The following is a 16,530-nucleotide window of genomic DNA, read 5'->3' as shown; positions in this document are numbered from 1 at the left end:
TTCTTTTCAGACGCCTCGGAGGTTTATTAGGGATTGTTAAGGATGAAAGATTAAGAATTAATGGGTTAGGATGGTTAAGGAAAACTAAAATTTAAGAAAGAATAAAATAAAAATACATTCGCATTTATATACAATGTTTACATTCTGCAGGAAAACTCTGAACCAAGCCTTGCCACCGCCGTGTGAAAGACAAGGCAGGGCTCCAAGAGATCCCAACGCTTCTCTCCCAGCTGCGTCACTGGTAATGAGAAAATAAAATAATGGTTTCAACTTTTACAAAAATGTTTTACTAGATATTTTTATATTATGAACATAATAACGCTTATTAAAAGTTTTGTCTAAACTAGCTTTCTTTTTATATATATATATATATATATATATATGTATATATAGCTCACCGTAAAAAATTTAAATATAAGGAGATGGTCAGGGTTGCGGTCAAAAAAAGAACAAATAAGTTTATAATAACAACAATAATAATTGTTTATATTAACAAATAGTTTATGATAGTTATAAACTATTTGTTCTTTTTTTCTTGACCGCAACCCTGGCCATCTTCTTATATTTAACTTTCTTTTTCTTTTCCAGGGCTCAATTCTGCCCAGAGAAATAAAAGAGAGTAACATGACACTGTTGCAGTCTCTATTTTATAATTTTCTTTATAGATAAAATATTTATTACTTGGATAATCATTGAATTTCAATAGTATTTAAGAGAGAATCTCAATTTTTCAGCTTGACTGGAGTAATGTTGTAATGCTAATAATTCGGGCTCAAAACTATCCCTTTTGGGAGAACGATCCATATATGAAACAACTTATTTTAATAACTCACTATGGTGTAATAGAAAATTAATAATTGCTAACCAACATACACAGAACAACTGCAAGTCAACTGATTTATGAGGTAATATTAGCAGTTGCTTTATATCAGTTTGTTTATCACTCCTACCATAATTCAGACTTCGGACAAACAGAACCATTACTTGATACTCGAAAAAGGTTTAACAACTGCCGAAAGGAAATATGAGGTTTCTAATTTCATTTCGACTAGTAGTATCAAATAGTACGCAAAGCTTGAGACCAAACAGCTGTGTGGGTGTTCTTCGGTCTCTAGACATAGTGGCTCTGATGATTCACACGTTCGGAATCCAAAGCTAGTTTTTATGTTGTACGATTAAAGGATTATATTTCCAATCTCTGTCCGAGGCATATCGATGACCATCGCTCGAGGTGTCAACTTATTCGAAAAATAGCATCAACAGTCCATTTAATACGGACTTTTTTTTATATTCAAATCTATATACAAGACTTGGGATTCAATTTAGGTTTGAATTTATTAATGTATATCCATTCGTAAGACTTTGAAAATCATTTTGTTTGATTAAACCAAGTAATATACATCATAAATTATAAAGGAACAGAATATATATAATAAGAGAGATCGTATAACAAAAAAAAAGAACATTATACAGGCGGCCTAGGTTCCCACAGAGGGAGTGGGATGTGACATTGACTGGCTATAAATCACTGTCTCTTTAACGGCTTATCTCAAACATTTTGTAATTGGGAATATTCGTCATTCTTAAACTTAAGGATCCGTCCTTCAAGAGATTTGTATAGATGTAGGAATTATTTAATGCCAAAGTGATGCATAGACTGTCAAAAGAAGACTGCGAAAAATGTATAAAAAACGAAGAACCAAACAACAGCACTTTTAAGGTTAATAGTTAGATATTTATATTTAAAATAATTTACGGAACTGTCTGAAATTACCGAACAATCAATAATATATCTATTTAGACTAAACATGTTAACCGATTATTTCTTTTTTACATATTTTTTAAATCCTTTAATTTATTTAAATCTTGAGCCATGATCTCAAGAGAAAACGTAATGATAATTTGTTTTCTTATTTTAATTCACTGAGATTTTTCTTCAAATCAATTAAATTTTTTAATCGAAAAACTAATGACGTGATATTCACTTTATATACTTATAAATATTGTATATAGATGTAAATGAATATAAATTCAATATATACGTATTTAATTCTTTATAAGATATAATGTCCTCTTTTTATTTTCAAATGTTTAAAATTAGAATATGCTATTTAGAGTTTAAATACAATGTTTTAAGAAATTTAGAGATTTTTTTATTGTGTATTCTTTCTACAGTATCGTTAACGTAAACGAGTGTAGATGCAAGAACATTTATATGGAAAGATAACCGTAATTTCTTTTACAATTATATTTTATTATTATTATTATTATTTACAATTGAATATATAAATTTATCTGTAGAAATTTATATAAAAAGATATATACTGATTCGTTATAATAACAAAAATCAAGAAAATGAAAACTGACAGAAAAAAAATCTTTAGGGAAACCAATCGATCAGCAATCTATAAGGGGTTAAGTTAGCAACAAATGACAATCCTTTCTGACTTGTTAATAAAAAAAGAAGATATTCCCTATCCAAGCTATCATCAATCCTGATAGTTTCTTTTAAATACAAGGGGTACTGTATAATACTACATTGTATGGAATATTGGGATATTGTATAAAACTATTCTTTTATATACTATTTAGTATTGCAAATATAGACCTCACAGAAAATATCCAGAGGTCATTCCAGCTCATTGTTCGAGCTATCTATTTTCTACTGAGCCTTTTGAAGTCCATAAATTTCTTATTATTATATTTTTTATTACAATAAAATGCTATTATTATTCTCTTGCTTAATATTTTGTTCTTTTAACTAACTGTTACAGAAGCAAATGAATTCACAAAGCGCAGTACAATGCGAAAGTGGTGTCGAAGGTTGTTTTGTTTCATAGTAAGTACGGGCAACCAAGAATTAACAATAATCAACAGTGATGGGATGAATATTTCATTCTATTTATTTTTTTATCATTTAAGATATAAAATAAATGCAATTCTTATAACATATTGCTAAACATCCGTCTTTTATGAAAAATTATTATGTCATCTTATATAAATTAAAAGAACTTTTCTCAAAAACGATTGTTTGAAATGAGGTAAAGTAGAGGGATATTAGTGGGGATAAAAAAAATTTCTGGAGCTGCCTTCATTAGGGAAGGAAAATGATACATTGCAGTTTGATTGGTACGCTCATCGGCGAGAAATCTCTTGCCTGGTGGTCCGTTAGCATCCATTAAGGGAGATCGTTCAGGAATAAAACATTCTAGAAAAGTAGTCGAATACGATTATCATAACTCTATAAGGTCTGTTACAACGACCACTTTTGAATGTCAAAAACTGTCAGAAGCATGTGCAGTAAAGGCTTTCTTATTACATGGGATACTGTAGTACAGGTAATTTTTCCGACGAGTCATCAAACTCAGTAAACTGTCAGATATTTGCTTCGACCAGTTCGACCATAACTGTTCTATTGCTGATGGTCAAACAGTCACTGGGTTTGAACAAGGGTCAATGCGCAGTATATTGATCTTGAACTAGGTGCAACCTGGATTAAGATTATAACCTATTATAATATAGTAACATTAAAATATACTGTGAATTAAAACTAGCTTTTATGGGCGGTATCTCTCGCGAATATTTCATTTCAACAATTCTGATTTAATATATTATAATTTTTCTAATTATATCTTACTTTTCATTTTATACCCCTGTTATTTTACACTTATGTTTTTTCTTTTTTCCTTATTGTAACTATATTGTTTGTATCTTTTTTAGCCCTGACGAAGCCCTGCAACGTGGGGCGAAACGTTGGCTCAATAAAATAGTATAATTATTTACTATTTGAGTTTTTTTTGACTGCACCCGGACCATATTCCATTCATCTATACACACGGTCAATCAATAATCTTCCAGTATGCCAAAAATTAATTGGTTTGTATTTCTGTATATTTTTTTTAATTTAAGCCTTCACAGGATACTTTTTTTTTTTTTTTTTTTTTTTTTTTTTTTACACATTTTCCCCTCTATTTTCATAAATGGGCGTTATAAACTTCAAATTAGCTACAATTTTAATAATAATAATAAAAAAAAGGCTGATGGTACCTTATGTCAGGTTTTCGAGGATCATTCTGGAGCGACCTCTGACTTTGGTAACATATCCGAAAATAAATGGTCAGGACAGCAATTTCCATATTTTTCAGGACTTTGGTATAACGGTTGAAAGACACTTTACGAAATATTCTTGTTCTGTATTGAATAATGACTTAGATATACTTAAGTGAATATCCAAATCGATCGCCATTTTCAAATAATATATTAGATGGTATTAACGTTTCTTTTTTATCATCAGCCGTAAAGGTAATCTCAGAAATGATGATTCAATCGTTCAATATGTGATCAAAAAAGTATAAATAGCATAACGATACAAAAACACCTTTGAGAAAAAATATATTATGATTACGATATTATTAATGAGCCTTCATTTAAAAACATAAAACTTAAAATTCAAGTTCATCTTGATTTGATAATTAGGATCTTTTAATACAGCTACGCATTTGCCAGTTTCTGGCTACACTGTATACATGAAAAAGAGTCCTGGCGCCACTTGTACCACGGTATTTCCAAGTACTCAACATACTCAATAGAACCCATTATTATTCCTGCATTTATCTTGACTAAATAAAATACTTGGCAAAGGAAGCCATTCGTAATAATTAAGTTGCTGCTGAAGCCATCGTTTATTTACATTCACTGACACAACTAAGTGACTGATGTATAAAGTAAATAAAATTTAAATTACTAACCTGCTTATTTCCCATGTTTCCACAAATTGGTGATAAACCTCAAATTAGCTACAATTTTGAAAAAAAAAAGGCTGATGGTGCCTTAAGTCAGGTTTTCGAGGATCATTCTGGAGTGACCAGTGGCTTTGATAACATATCCGAAAATAAAGGGTCAGGATAGTGATTTCCATATTTTTATTTTTCAGGACTTTGTTATAACGGTTGAAAGATACTTTACGAAAATACTTATTAAAATATTATTAATAAAATACTTGGCAAAGGAAGCCATTGGTAATAATTAAGTTGCTGCTGAAGCCATCATTTATTATATTTACTGACACAACTAAGTGACTGATGTATAAAGTAAATACAATTTAAATTGCTAATCTGGTTATTTCTGAAAGTTTCCACAAATTAGTGAAAAGGTAATTTTTCTGGATATATCCATGGGACACTCTAAATCCTTTGTTAGTCCTTCAGACTTGTACTTTTGCGATTATTACATTGATAGATAGGATTGACGTGTTGATGAGAGAAGATGGAGGAGTCAACCGGTGGAGGGACTACTTATGGTTATAAGGGGCATTTTTAAAAGCGAAACTTCTACAGTGATGAAAAGTGTGAAAAAAACCTCCAAAATGAATTATTTCTAATAATGTTGATGAATGTGTTTTTTTACTCATCTCAAATACCAATAAACGAATGCACCGTAATTGGTTCTCCCATCAAACAATATTTGTGAGTTGTAGACCTAATCTTACCTACGTTATGTCGGCATTGGGAAAAAGTGAGTTACAGATTTTTATTTATCAATCAATTTTGATTTAAACTACACAACAAAAAATATTTTGGCCAAGTCAATACCAACGAAAGTTAGTATACAAACTCTAGTTCTTCAAAAGCAGGTTTGTTTCTTGAAATATTTCTTTCTAAAATGCTTTGGCTACTTCCGCGTTAAAGCTGGAAAAATTCATTTTGAACATTTTTGATAAACCAAAAAAAAAATAGAGGTTTATTGACCTTTGTGATAAGACTATTTTCCCCCAAAAGTGTACATATTAAAGAAACGTATGACGTTAGGGCCTGCTTGGAAGTTGTAACCAAAATAAGGTGAGAACAATAATCAAATTAACTACTATGGAACGGAATAACATTTTATTTCGAGGTTGAACTGATGTTAACAATGGAAAAATTAAGATTTATATTTTTACACCTAAAAAATATGAACAAAATTAAATAAATTTATTCTATTTAATTCAGCATCCTCAATAAGATAGGAATTTATGAGAATTACAGAAGATCGGACAAAAACGACAGTTTTCTACCACTGTGCGGCGTAGATATGTTAATATATAAACAACTGTGGTCACTATTATGATGAAGGGAGAGAGATTATGGTAGAGTAAAACTTTGTGGTGATGAGTTATACAATTAACAATTAAAAAATCAATACAACGATACATTCGGGTAGTGGAATTTCAAAATGCTCTTGTTCTTTCAACAAATTCTTTGCATAAAAAAAAATTGCCCTGAATTCAAATAAAATGTATTCTTTTGGTGATCTTTATATTCAATTATTCATAGTTTCTGAGATCTTTAAACGGAAACAAAAATCACTGAGTTTCTCGTATATGACAGATCTTGACTATAAATAGTTCCTGCATTCCAACTTTCAAAGCATAATTAGAGAAAAAATATTAGGTTTTCAAACCGTAGCATAGTATAATATCTTATGTTTTTTTTGTCTAAATCCAGCCATATTCTGTTTTTTTTCGAATTAATTTAAGGAGATTCAAAAATAGTATATCAGGCCTCTCAAAGGCGTCGATTGAATTTCCCAAGTTCCCAATTAAATTTATGTAAACTGAAAATTTCAGATTTTTTAAATTATTTAATTACGCCACTACAAGTTCATTGACTTCTGTTAAGTAGTCTAAATCATGGGATAATTGTCGCTTAAAGACCGACACCTGTCATCAAGGCCCCATCAGCATAACTCGCAAATGAGGAGGAAATTAGCCATCAATCAACAGTAGCCCCAACCTGTTGGTAATTTACAATTTCAAGGTGTTAATATCGTGAACAGGGTTCAGCTCATCAAACCGAAGATCGTAGTTTAGTCCAGATTTAAGTAGCCGACTACATCTGAATTAGAAGTCTACATCTCTGATTGACGAGCGGTAAGGAGGTGGGATAACTTAATAAGAAGCGCCACCTCGGGCAACCGAAGATTATCTTACAATCTGTCCTGATTTCTTTTTTCCTTCCTCCCATTTATTCTCCGGGCGCAATTATTGAGGAATGTACTGTTTTGACGGAGGCATGTTGTATCGGCTGGAATTAGCAAGAGACGTGATGTCCTGCATCGATTATGCTAATGGCCTGCATAGGGAGTCAGTCCGTCGGGTACATGCTGATTAGGGGACGCTCGAACGCTTACTGCCTCGTCCTCTGATCATCTACAAATATAGTCCTGTTCATCCTGTTTTGATTTAGCAGTACATTTCACTTCAATTTTCTCTCACGATAAATCCATATTAAAATTATTAAACTACAAATACCGATAAAATTACTACTTTTACTAAAAAAAATAACAACTTAATTTAACGATGGATTTTAACCAATTAACACTAACTAATTTTCAGTCTACAACGTACTTTTAGTTTATTGTATTTTCCCAGATTAGAATAAACAAGTAATCGACAAGAAAAAAAAATTCTAGTTGAATGGCTGTATTTACATAAGGGCTTAGCTTAACATGTTAAAGCGTGTTAAAAGGAAAAATTCATGTTAAGTGGAGAAATATTTCCTTCTTTGACCGTGCTAAAACGGTGGAACATATAACATGGTTGAGAGGCTGTTACTTAATGGAAAATGACGTCTCGCAACACCAGCTGAGTTCTTCATTTTGTTTGTTGTGTTACGTTACTTGCTCGTAGTTTGTGTTTTTTTTTGTATTAGTATTGTTTTGGATGTTTTTAGGACTAATAAAGTAATGGATGATAATAGCTTGATTCTCTTCCTCACAAGTTTGAAGATCAACAAGACACTCAGTAGCCAAAATTTCACACAACTTCCACTTTTCACTCAATTAAGGCATGAAGTAACATTGTCATGATGTAAATCGCGGTTTGACATTAATTAAAGTTAAAAATAATGATAAATGTTCGACATGCAACTCTATGGAAGGCCCATTACAAATTATACTAAATTGCAGCAGATATGACAAATACAGGATTAAGTATCCCCTCATCCAAAACAATAGTGCTTTCCTCCGAGGGCTGGCAGATCTAAATAGAGCTACTATTCAGGCGTTGTGCAAATTTATAGCAGAATCCAAATTAGATTTTTAAAATTAAATAAATAATAACAATTTAGATCCTCATCTCCATTATTTTATAATATAACAACAGGGGCACTGTAGGACTCCAACGGGAGTATTGGGCCGCCTTAAGAAAAGGAAAAAAAAAAGGCATGGAGTAATAAATTACTTTAATAAAAAAATAAGTAAACAATACAATGAAGTTTAGGAAGGAAAGGTTATAAAACAAGTTACTTAGAAAATCCGCTAGGAGTTATTATTCATTTACCATTTAACATGAATTTAAATATGGCTGCTCACAATCCTATACTTATAATAATTAACATGGTAAAACATTTAACAAAACATCATGAACACCTCCACAGTAATGCTATTTGAGAACTTCTTTGAACCTTTCAAAATAAATTAAAAGAAGCTTCCTTTACTGTAGTGATGCAGATAAAATCTCAGGTTGCTGTCTTTTTAGACTATTGGAGTGAAAATGGCATTTAAGTGATTATTATTATTATCATTTGATTTGTTAATGACTGATTTTACTACTATTCGGAAAACATTAGGTTTTTTATAGAAACTTCCAGACAATATGATAAGTTAGTCTAAAAATGACTAAATTCTATATCATATTCTACGTGATAAAAAAAAAATTAAAATAATATTTTTAATTATATAGATTTATTGGTGCACAAGTAATAAATAAATTTAAGATGGGTTAAAAAAAAACCTAATTATTTTATTATAAAATAAAAATACTTCCTTTTCCTGCGTTTTAAAATATTTTATTTACTTACCTAATTTAATCAAAAAGTTCAATATATTTTTTAATTTACTAAATAAGCTTCCTTGGTTATATAAAGAAATAATGCCAGACAAATAATTATTTTTATTATTCTTTAAAAATACTTTCCCATGTTCTTCATCACACATCGGTAAACGTCCAAGCTTTCTATTACTAAACCGACACATAAGTTCTGTCCACAGGAACATCAGATAAGTATTCTCATTCAAAACCTATGGTATTTATATTACTTTTGAATCAAAAGTAATATGACCAAAATGAGTTATTAAAAAAAAAAAAAGATTTGTTGTGTAGGCAATAGAAAATTGTGTATTTTTAAACATAAGTGCATTGAGTTGAAATATAAAAAAAATATACGGAGTGTTCATGACTCGATTAATACCTCCTTTTTTCCGAGAGCTTTGAGAACTTCAAAACATAGAACTTAGATTTTAGGTGTGGTGAAATAATTTTATTTTGGTTATTAAGTCGAATTCGTAACCACTCCCAGCTATATTAAGAAATATTTTCGATGAGAATCATAAAAACTTTTCAATTTTAAAACAATTTTGAGTTTATTTCTTTCTCGAATCGAAAAGTCCTGAAGGCGTAAAACGCCAAAAACCGCTATCAATTTTTTAATCGATTAGGCGTAAAAGGTGTGGTTAATCGAACGAATGATTGAGAATTCAATTTCCTGTAAGAATCCATCATCATAATTTATGTAAATTCGGCAGGCCGTTACTGGAAGATTTCACAGTATTCTCAAATGTTTGCCACGACAGCGGCATAAATTCCTACGGGAAATTTAATTTTCAAACGATTTAATTCTTTACGATTTCATTGATCTGCTCTATACCGTATGCGCATGTCCTCAGAAACCTTTAAAAATTATTTCCATCATAATCCTAACAATTGTCGAATCGGAAAAAATCACAGATATAAAATTCGATTTTTTTTTTATGAGCATCCTTCAATGTTTCCACGGGAAATTCCGGAGTTGAGTTTGCTGGATAACTGGAAGACGTCAACTTCACTACCGTAAGAAACTTCATTCACTTCGCTAAAACTTAGTTTCATTTTGGAATTCTCAAGAAACTTGAACTCCCCTAGTATCCTGCTATATAAATATGTCCCTGTCATTAAAAGAGGGAAGTGTTATATTTCTGGTACTATATTTAATATAAATTAATTTGTTTATTATATAATTTTTTTTCAACATTTAAATTTCATTTATCCAAAAATATGAAGAACAAAAAAAAATGCAGTGTTTTTATTTAATTTTTTTTTTATAGGAGATAAAATTTTAAACAAACATAATTTGAACGATGTTTCTGAGAATGAAAAGTACAATAATATTACATACAGAATTCTTAAAATTATTAAACAATCGTTTATTATTAAAAATTATTATTTTTTATATCAATCTATAATTAACAAGGCAATGTTTTGGAATCACAATACCAAAAAAAACAACAAAAAAAAACAAAAACAAAAAAAAACAGTAAATTATTACGAAATGACATCAGTCCGTTATTATTATTATAATGGTTGATTATTAGAAACAATAAACTATCAAATGTCCATTACGATGGTCAGAGGATCATCCTGAAGTGACTCTTGACTTTGGAGGCACATAAAAGTAAACATTAAAATAGAATAATTTCTCAATCCCCAAATCACTAATATTTTAGTCTATTTTTCCAACACCCTAAAGTTAGAATTCACAAAACGTTTAATTTTCTACTGTTTTGTTTTGTATCTACTGTTCTGTATTGGCTGTTTGAAATATCCTTGTTATGGTACATTATAAACACAAGACATTAAATGTATTTTGGCATCATTATTACAAACGATTAGAAAAAAAAGTTTATTCTTGAATGAGAGGAACGATGCTATTATATATTCGTTATTATGTAGGGTTTTGCCCCCCTATGGCTGTGTACCAAATATGGCCTATCCTATGCACAAACGAACTACCGAAAAAGAAACAACGAACTATTCTCCAATAAGTGCGCAAATATCACCTTAAAATCAGCAATATAGTTATAGTTCCAACAGAAGCAAACTTTATCCTGTTAAACTTTATTTTTTTATTTGTTATGTCGAGGGAAATAAAATGTTAAATCTAGTATCCAGACATAAAATTCTTGTTCTGTGGGCGTAGTAGTTATCCCCTGTAAATATATAGTAACAGTAATCTCTAAAACAGAGAATTATCAAAGTAGTAAATCATCTTAAATATTTCTAAATCTTTCTTATTTTTGACTCGTGGCGAAAAATATTTTAAAATAAAATAACCATAAGATTTATGCAAGGAAAGAATATACAATATATAGATCCATGGAGATATGATCCTGCCGTCACGCCTACAATAATCCACTTCAATGTTTAATTCTTTTTTATTTTCCGATTTAACGTCATGCCTTGCAGCAATCCTTTTAAGGACGGAGAAGTGAGTGTCAGCTTTAGCGTCAGGGCCTATAATAACTGTATCACGTAAGAGTAGGGCGTGTTGTGGGGGGTGGTCACAGTCCTGCAGTCAGGGCTTCATCATCGCTCCAGAGGCTTTGCTCTCTCATTGTTCTCGCTCAGGAAATTATAGATCATGCCTACATGTAAATTACGGTCTTATGTCAATTTTATTTTTTGTTTCTATACTAAAGCATTCGAAGGAGTTTAAGTGTATAAAAACGGGACAGCAGGGACAGAGACTTTAAATGATTTCTCAGAAGGATCATATTGTCAAATGAATCGTTTGTCTTTATCCTTTCGTCCTATTCACAGGGCACCTTCTTTGTTTTGGTGCGTTTTTAATATTAGTAATATATTTAACTAGACGATATCTGTCTAGTTAAATATAAAATAATCTGAAGGGTCCCAAGGATCAAGTTATATGCAGGTAGCATATTCTGAAAGAGACACTGAATCTACTTATCATGTGGTAAACGGTGAATGACATTGTGAGAAATTGACAACTTGATGAGGCATAACAGTGTCCAAAATATACATAAAACCAAAGTACTGTATTTACCCAAATATAAAGTAAGATATATAGGAAGATGGTCAGGGTTGCGGTCAAAGGAGAAACAAAAATAGTTTACAATAGTTACAAATAGTTGTTAACTATTTTTGTTTCTCCATTGACCGCAACCCTGACCATCTTCCTATACATCAATTTTTACGGTCAACTATATATACATATATAAAGTAAGATATAATTCCTGGAAAATTAGTCAAAAATGGTCACTCGTCTTATTTGCGGAATTTCACTAGGAATAGGGCGGACCGCGCATGAATGTTGGCGCTTTATCTTATAAACAGAAGGGGCAGCTGCCCCCCAAAAGTGAAAAAAAAAATTATTATGTAAATAAAAAATATTTTTTTCAAGCAAATACTAATTGTAATAACTAATAAAGAAATGTCAAAACCTGATTGACTATAGCTTGCCCCCCCCCCCCAGTTCTGATCCTGGGCACGCCCTTGCTTATAACTACCTACTTGCTATCTGCGTCGCCGTCCCACAATAAAGTCTCTAAAGAGTGGTTGGTTACATTATCAGTAAATAAAAATAATTTGCGGAAATTCGGCACCCATCTCTGCACCTCGCACAGTAGCACTACACATCCTGGGATCCCACTTTTAATTGTTGTAAGGAGAGTTACGGAGAAGATGTATGTGTCACTTATCGATAGTTTTTATATTGTGTCTCTACCCCTTAGTAAATAAGAGTGATCATGTTGAAACCCGTAGAACAATGAAAAACCAAATTGATTAAAATATATATTGTAATATTGATTAAATATAAAGAAGTTATGTTTTATATAAATACATCAATTCAATTAAAGTAACGCAATTTGATAAAAATCAAAATCTAGTTAAATTTTTGTTATTCTTTCTGTAAATATCACATTAAAAAAAAAAAAAAAATGTAGTCACCTAATATTTGGACAAATATGGTGTGTGCAGAGTTTTGGGATTACGACTATACAGATAGAAGATATTAGCTTTGAGTTAACATTGTTATATTGTGACTGATAAGAATCTTCAACCGGGTTAATCTCAAAAAGTATAATGAAGATACAAGGCAGTATTGCTTGACAGAAACAGAAAAAGCGGTCTTGTAAGACTGAAAACACTTCTAATACATTCTAGATTTTTATTTTTCTGATGCAAGTTTTTTTTCGAGATTATATCAAACAACAGATATAAAACCATAAATAATTAAAACGATACAATGAAGCAATACAAAATAAAAAACATTATTTACTAAAAATTACCAATTTTATAGTATCCTATAATTATTTAAATATCAAATGCCATTAGTAGAAAACAGATTCTATGACAACAGAAGGATTTCCTGAGATAAAGAAAGATAAAGATACGTATCTCCTTTACAGAAAGAAAGAACGACCTACTTCCCTCGCCGAACAGAAAGAAACAAGAAGATGAAGGGGCGAAGAAAACGGGCCGGGCATTACGAAACATCTTCAAAGACTCGGCTCCATATTAAGAACCTTATGATTCTCAGTTACTAGGCCACCCTTCAAATCAGAACCAACTCACATTTTGCCGAATTAAGGGTAACTTCACGAGGCCTGGGTGGACCCATGTGCCTCCCAAATCCTCAGAGAAAACAGAAAATAATTATCTGCTGCAGCCGGATTCGATTCCGGGTCCTTTGAGTTTGTAGCACAGAACCTTACCAATGAGCCACCCTCTCTAAAATATTTCAAATATCGGTAAGTAAATATAAAATCAGATTATTGTCATCATTTCCTTGTTTAGTTGAATATTAAATTTTTTCCTTTTCTATGCATATCCTTTGTTAAGGTATTATTACGAACAATGATATATGATTAAATTAAAAATAATCAAAATATGAGTTACTATATTTTTTTTTTTTCAAACCTCTTTATTTTTATATATGGTTACAGAATACAAATATATAATACAATACATCATATATATATATACAAATTTATATGTTATCTTCCAGCCCAGATGGTTGTTGCTCACTGAGGCACAATCAAATATTTTTTCCAATTAACCAAATATTTGAAAGTAAATTCATCATTATTTTAATCAACTCTTATTAAACATTTCTCAACTTCAATTCGAAATGACATTTATCAAAAATTGAATAGAAAAAAATGTAATGATATGGAAATTTTCTTTGTTTTCGTTTTATCTCAGTTATGAGGAAGTTAGATTTGGCAATGAGTTACTATAGATGAAAACTTTGGCCATTTAAGCTCCGTCGGACTATTTCAATGGGATAAGAACTAGCTAGTATTAAATAAAATCTAATTTTACAATGGCATAACGAATTTAATCATAAGGTAAGCGTTTCGTTCATCAAAAAAGTGTGAAAAATTAGCTCCATCTAGCGCCCCTTGGAGACTACTGACTGCTTAGCAACGGATCGTGAGCTAAGAAAAAAAAGAAAGAGGAAATCATATTCTGCGACACGCTTTTCTTTCTTTTTTTTTATGGCCACAAGTTTTTTTTGTGGAAAGTTATTTTCTACATTGAGTGAGTAGCCCAAGAGTGAGTAGAGCCGTTCCCCGGCAAATAGGGAGAAACAGAGGTGACGGAAGAAAAGAAGAGAGAAAAAAAAGAGACCAACCATCTTTACAAAATCTTTAAGCCATATAGTAAGTCCTCCATTTTAATTCACCTCTTCCGTCTCCATACACTGCGCGTAATCAGCATCATTAAACGTTAGTAAAATACGACTCAATATCAAGATCAAATTAACTCCCTAACCTAATTACCCTGTATTTAAAATAGAACTTTATTCTCCCTTATTAGTTCTAACTTACATAATTTCATAAGAGCTATGGTTATCACAATACCAGCTATTTAAACACAAAAGGATATTAGAACTTGGTATTCGGGTAAAAATATCGAAATCTGTGAAGTAAGTGAAAGTAAAAAAGTGTGTCTCTTCCTAAGTAAATTTTTAACAGCCTTATTTATAAGATTTTAAACTTCTTTAAATTTTTTTTCCAAAATGAATAACAATTTTGATTAAACACTAGTACATCAACGTAAAATTAAGTTGCTCTTAATATTTGATATTAATGGTCATTGAAGTAATTTCACAGGGCTTAAATGCAAATTATTAAAAAAAAACTTCCTCAAAAGTACTTTTAATTTTATTTATTTGAAATAGTTTAACCATCTTTCATAGTTAGAAGTAAGGAGAAATAGATATATATAAAATATGAAACAAATTCATAATTAACTAAAGAAGAAGATTAATTTTTTTTCCATGGATGTTATAACGTTAGTCAAATTTAAACATGCACTTACCAACATAATATGTAAGAGGAATTATCACCGTACTGAATAAAAAAACAATTATTTTTAAATTTTATCACAAAGTAAACTGGTAAGTGAAAGTTGGATGACGCGCGTACAAGATTTATATGTTCATTTTCTTTTATATCTAGTTATTTTTATTCATTTCAATTTGCTATTGTTTCATATATAAAAAAAAACTAATTTAAAGCATAATAAAGGAAAACTGTACTATTATTGGAATGGCTATGGCCAAATAAACAGACACTAAACTACTAACTTTACTAGGTATTAGAGAATTGAGAAAATAAATCATGGCGCACAACACAATAAATAAACTGGCTCGCCGATAGAAAACATGACATATTGAATACACAATACCTGATAGGAGGCACTCGGGCGACCGCATTAGCGACAATGCAGAGAGCGGATGGGAGCGCCACTATGAGAACCAGAGCCAAGCTCTAACATTAACATAACAAAAAGCCTCCTATCCATTAGCAATTCGCCTCTTATGCAAATCCATTCCAGTGCGCCCTTACCTGTTTGCTTAATTAGCCTCATTCGTGTAAATGGAAAAAGGTGTCTTCTTTGGCAAGCCGTGAATTTAAAGAGTTTTGAATGACCTCTACTTTTCTGTAGTTACAAGCAGTAAAGTCACATAAAAGTCAGTTATTTTACCCCAATTTTATATTACATTAATCAAAACGATGTATAGTTAGTAGTAAACAAACATGAGTCTGCCAAGCATACTTATTAAAAATAATTTTTTTCAAGCAAATACTAATTGTAATAACTAGGGATAGGATTTCTATGTTTTCACATATTTTTACGTGACCATGATCTCTTCGATTCCTTACTAATTAAAGATGTTTCAAGACATTTCTGGCCAAAAGAAGCCATTTTTATTTCACATATTTTTAAATATTTTGTTGTAAATCACGTATTTTCTGAAATATTTGTTATTTATAACATATTTTTAGGTATTTTGTCATAATCACGTATTTACTTAAATTATTTGTTCAATTATAAATACATTTTCACACCAACTACGTAAAATTCAAGAGAATGCAAGAAACATAAAGGTGAAATTTATTATTTATCATAAATAGTGCGTAAAAATTCTATATCTTCATCTTTGAACACAAATTAAAGGCAGTGGCAATAATAAATTTTCACTCAGAATTACATCGAGAATTTCTCAGAATCAATTAAAAAGAGCAAGGGTCTTATTCCTGTGACATTTTTCTAGAATTTGTTTGTTTACTCCTCAATCCATTTCTCTGTTTCCCCCCTTCCCATTGTTCTTTCTCATCTTAGTCACTCCCCTAGTTTAATTACAATTACTAATTAATGTCCTGTTATTGAACAGCTATGTTTTCTCTAAGTATATTATTTTG

At 30.7% G+C, this 16,530-nt stretch overlaps 1 protein-coding gene across 1 annotated transcript in view; it reads right to left on the bottom strand.

Annotated features, from left to right (window-relative positions):
* The window catches only part of LOC106691545 (sarcospan), a 30,123-nt gene extending 14,560 nt beyond the window's left edge, over positions 1 to 15,563 (bottom strand). Inside the window, exon 1 of the mRNA XM_014437344.2 lies at positions 15,512 to 15,563. Within this exon, the coding sequence (XP_014292830.1) occupies positions 15,512 to 15,539 (28 nt within the window). The 5' untranslated portion in view covers positions 15,540 to 15,563. The remainder of the gene's footprint in view (positions 1 to 15,511) is intronic.
* Between the last annotated feature and the right edge of the window lie 967 nt (positions 15,564 to 16,530).

This window comes from Halyomorpha halys, unplaced genomic scaffold, assembly GCF_000696795.3.
Source record: "Halyomorpha halys isolate HHAL.00 unplaced genomic scaffold, Hhal_1.1 Scaffold2479.1, whole genome shotgun sequence".
NCBI classification, from domain to species: Eukaryota; Metazoa; Arthropoda; class Insecta; order Hemiptera; family Pentatomidae; genus Halyomorpha; species Halyomorpha halys.
The sequence above is the reverse complement of the archived record's forward strand: the minus strand, read 5'-3'. Positions and strand labels throughout refer to the sequence as shown.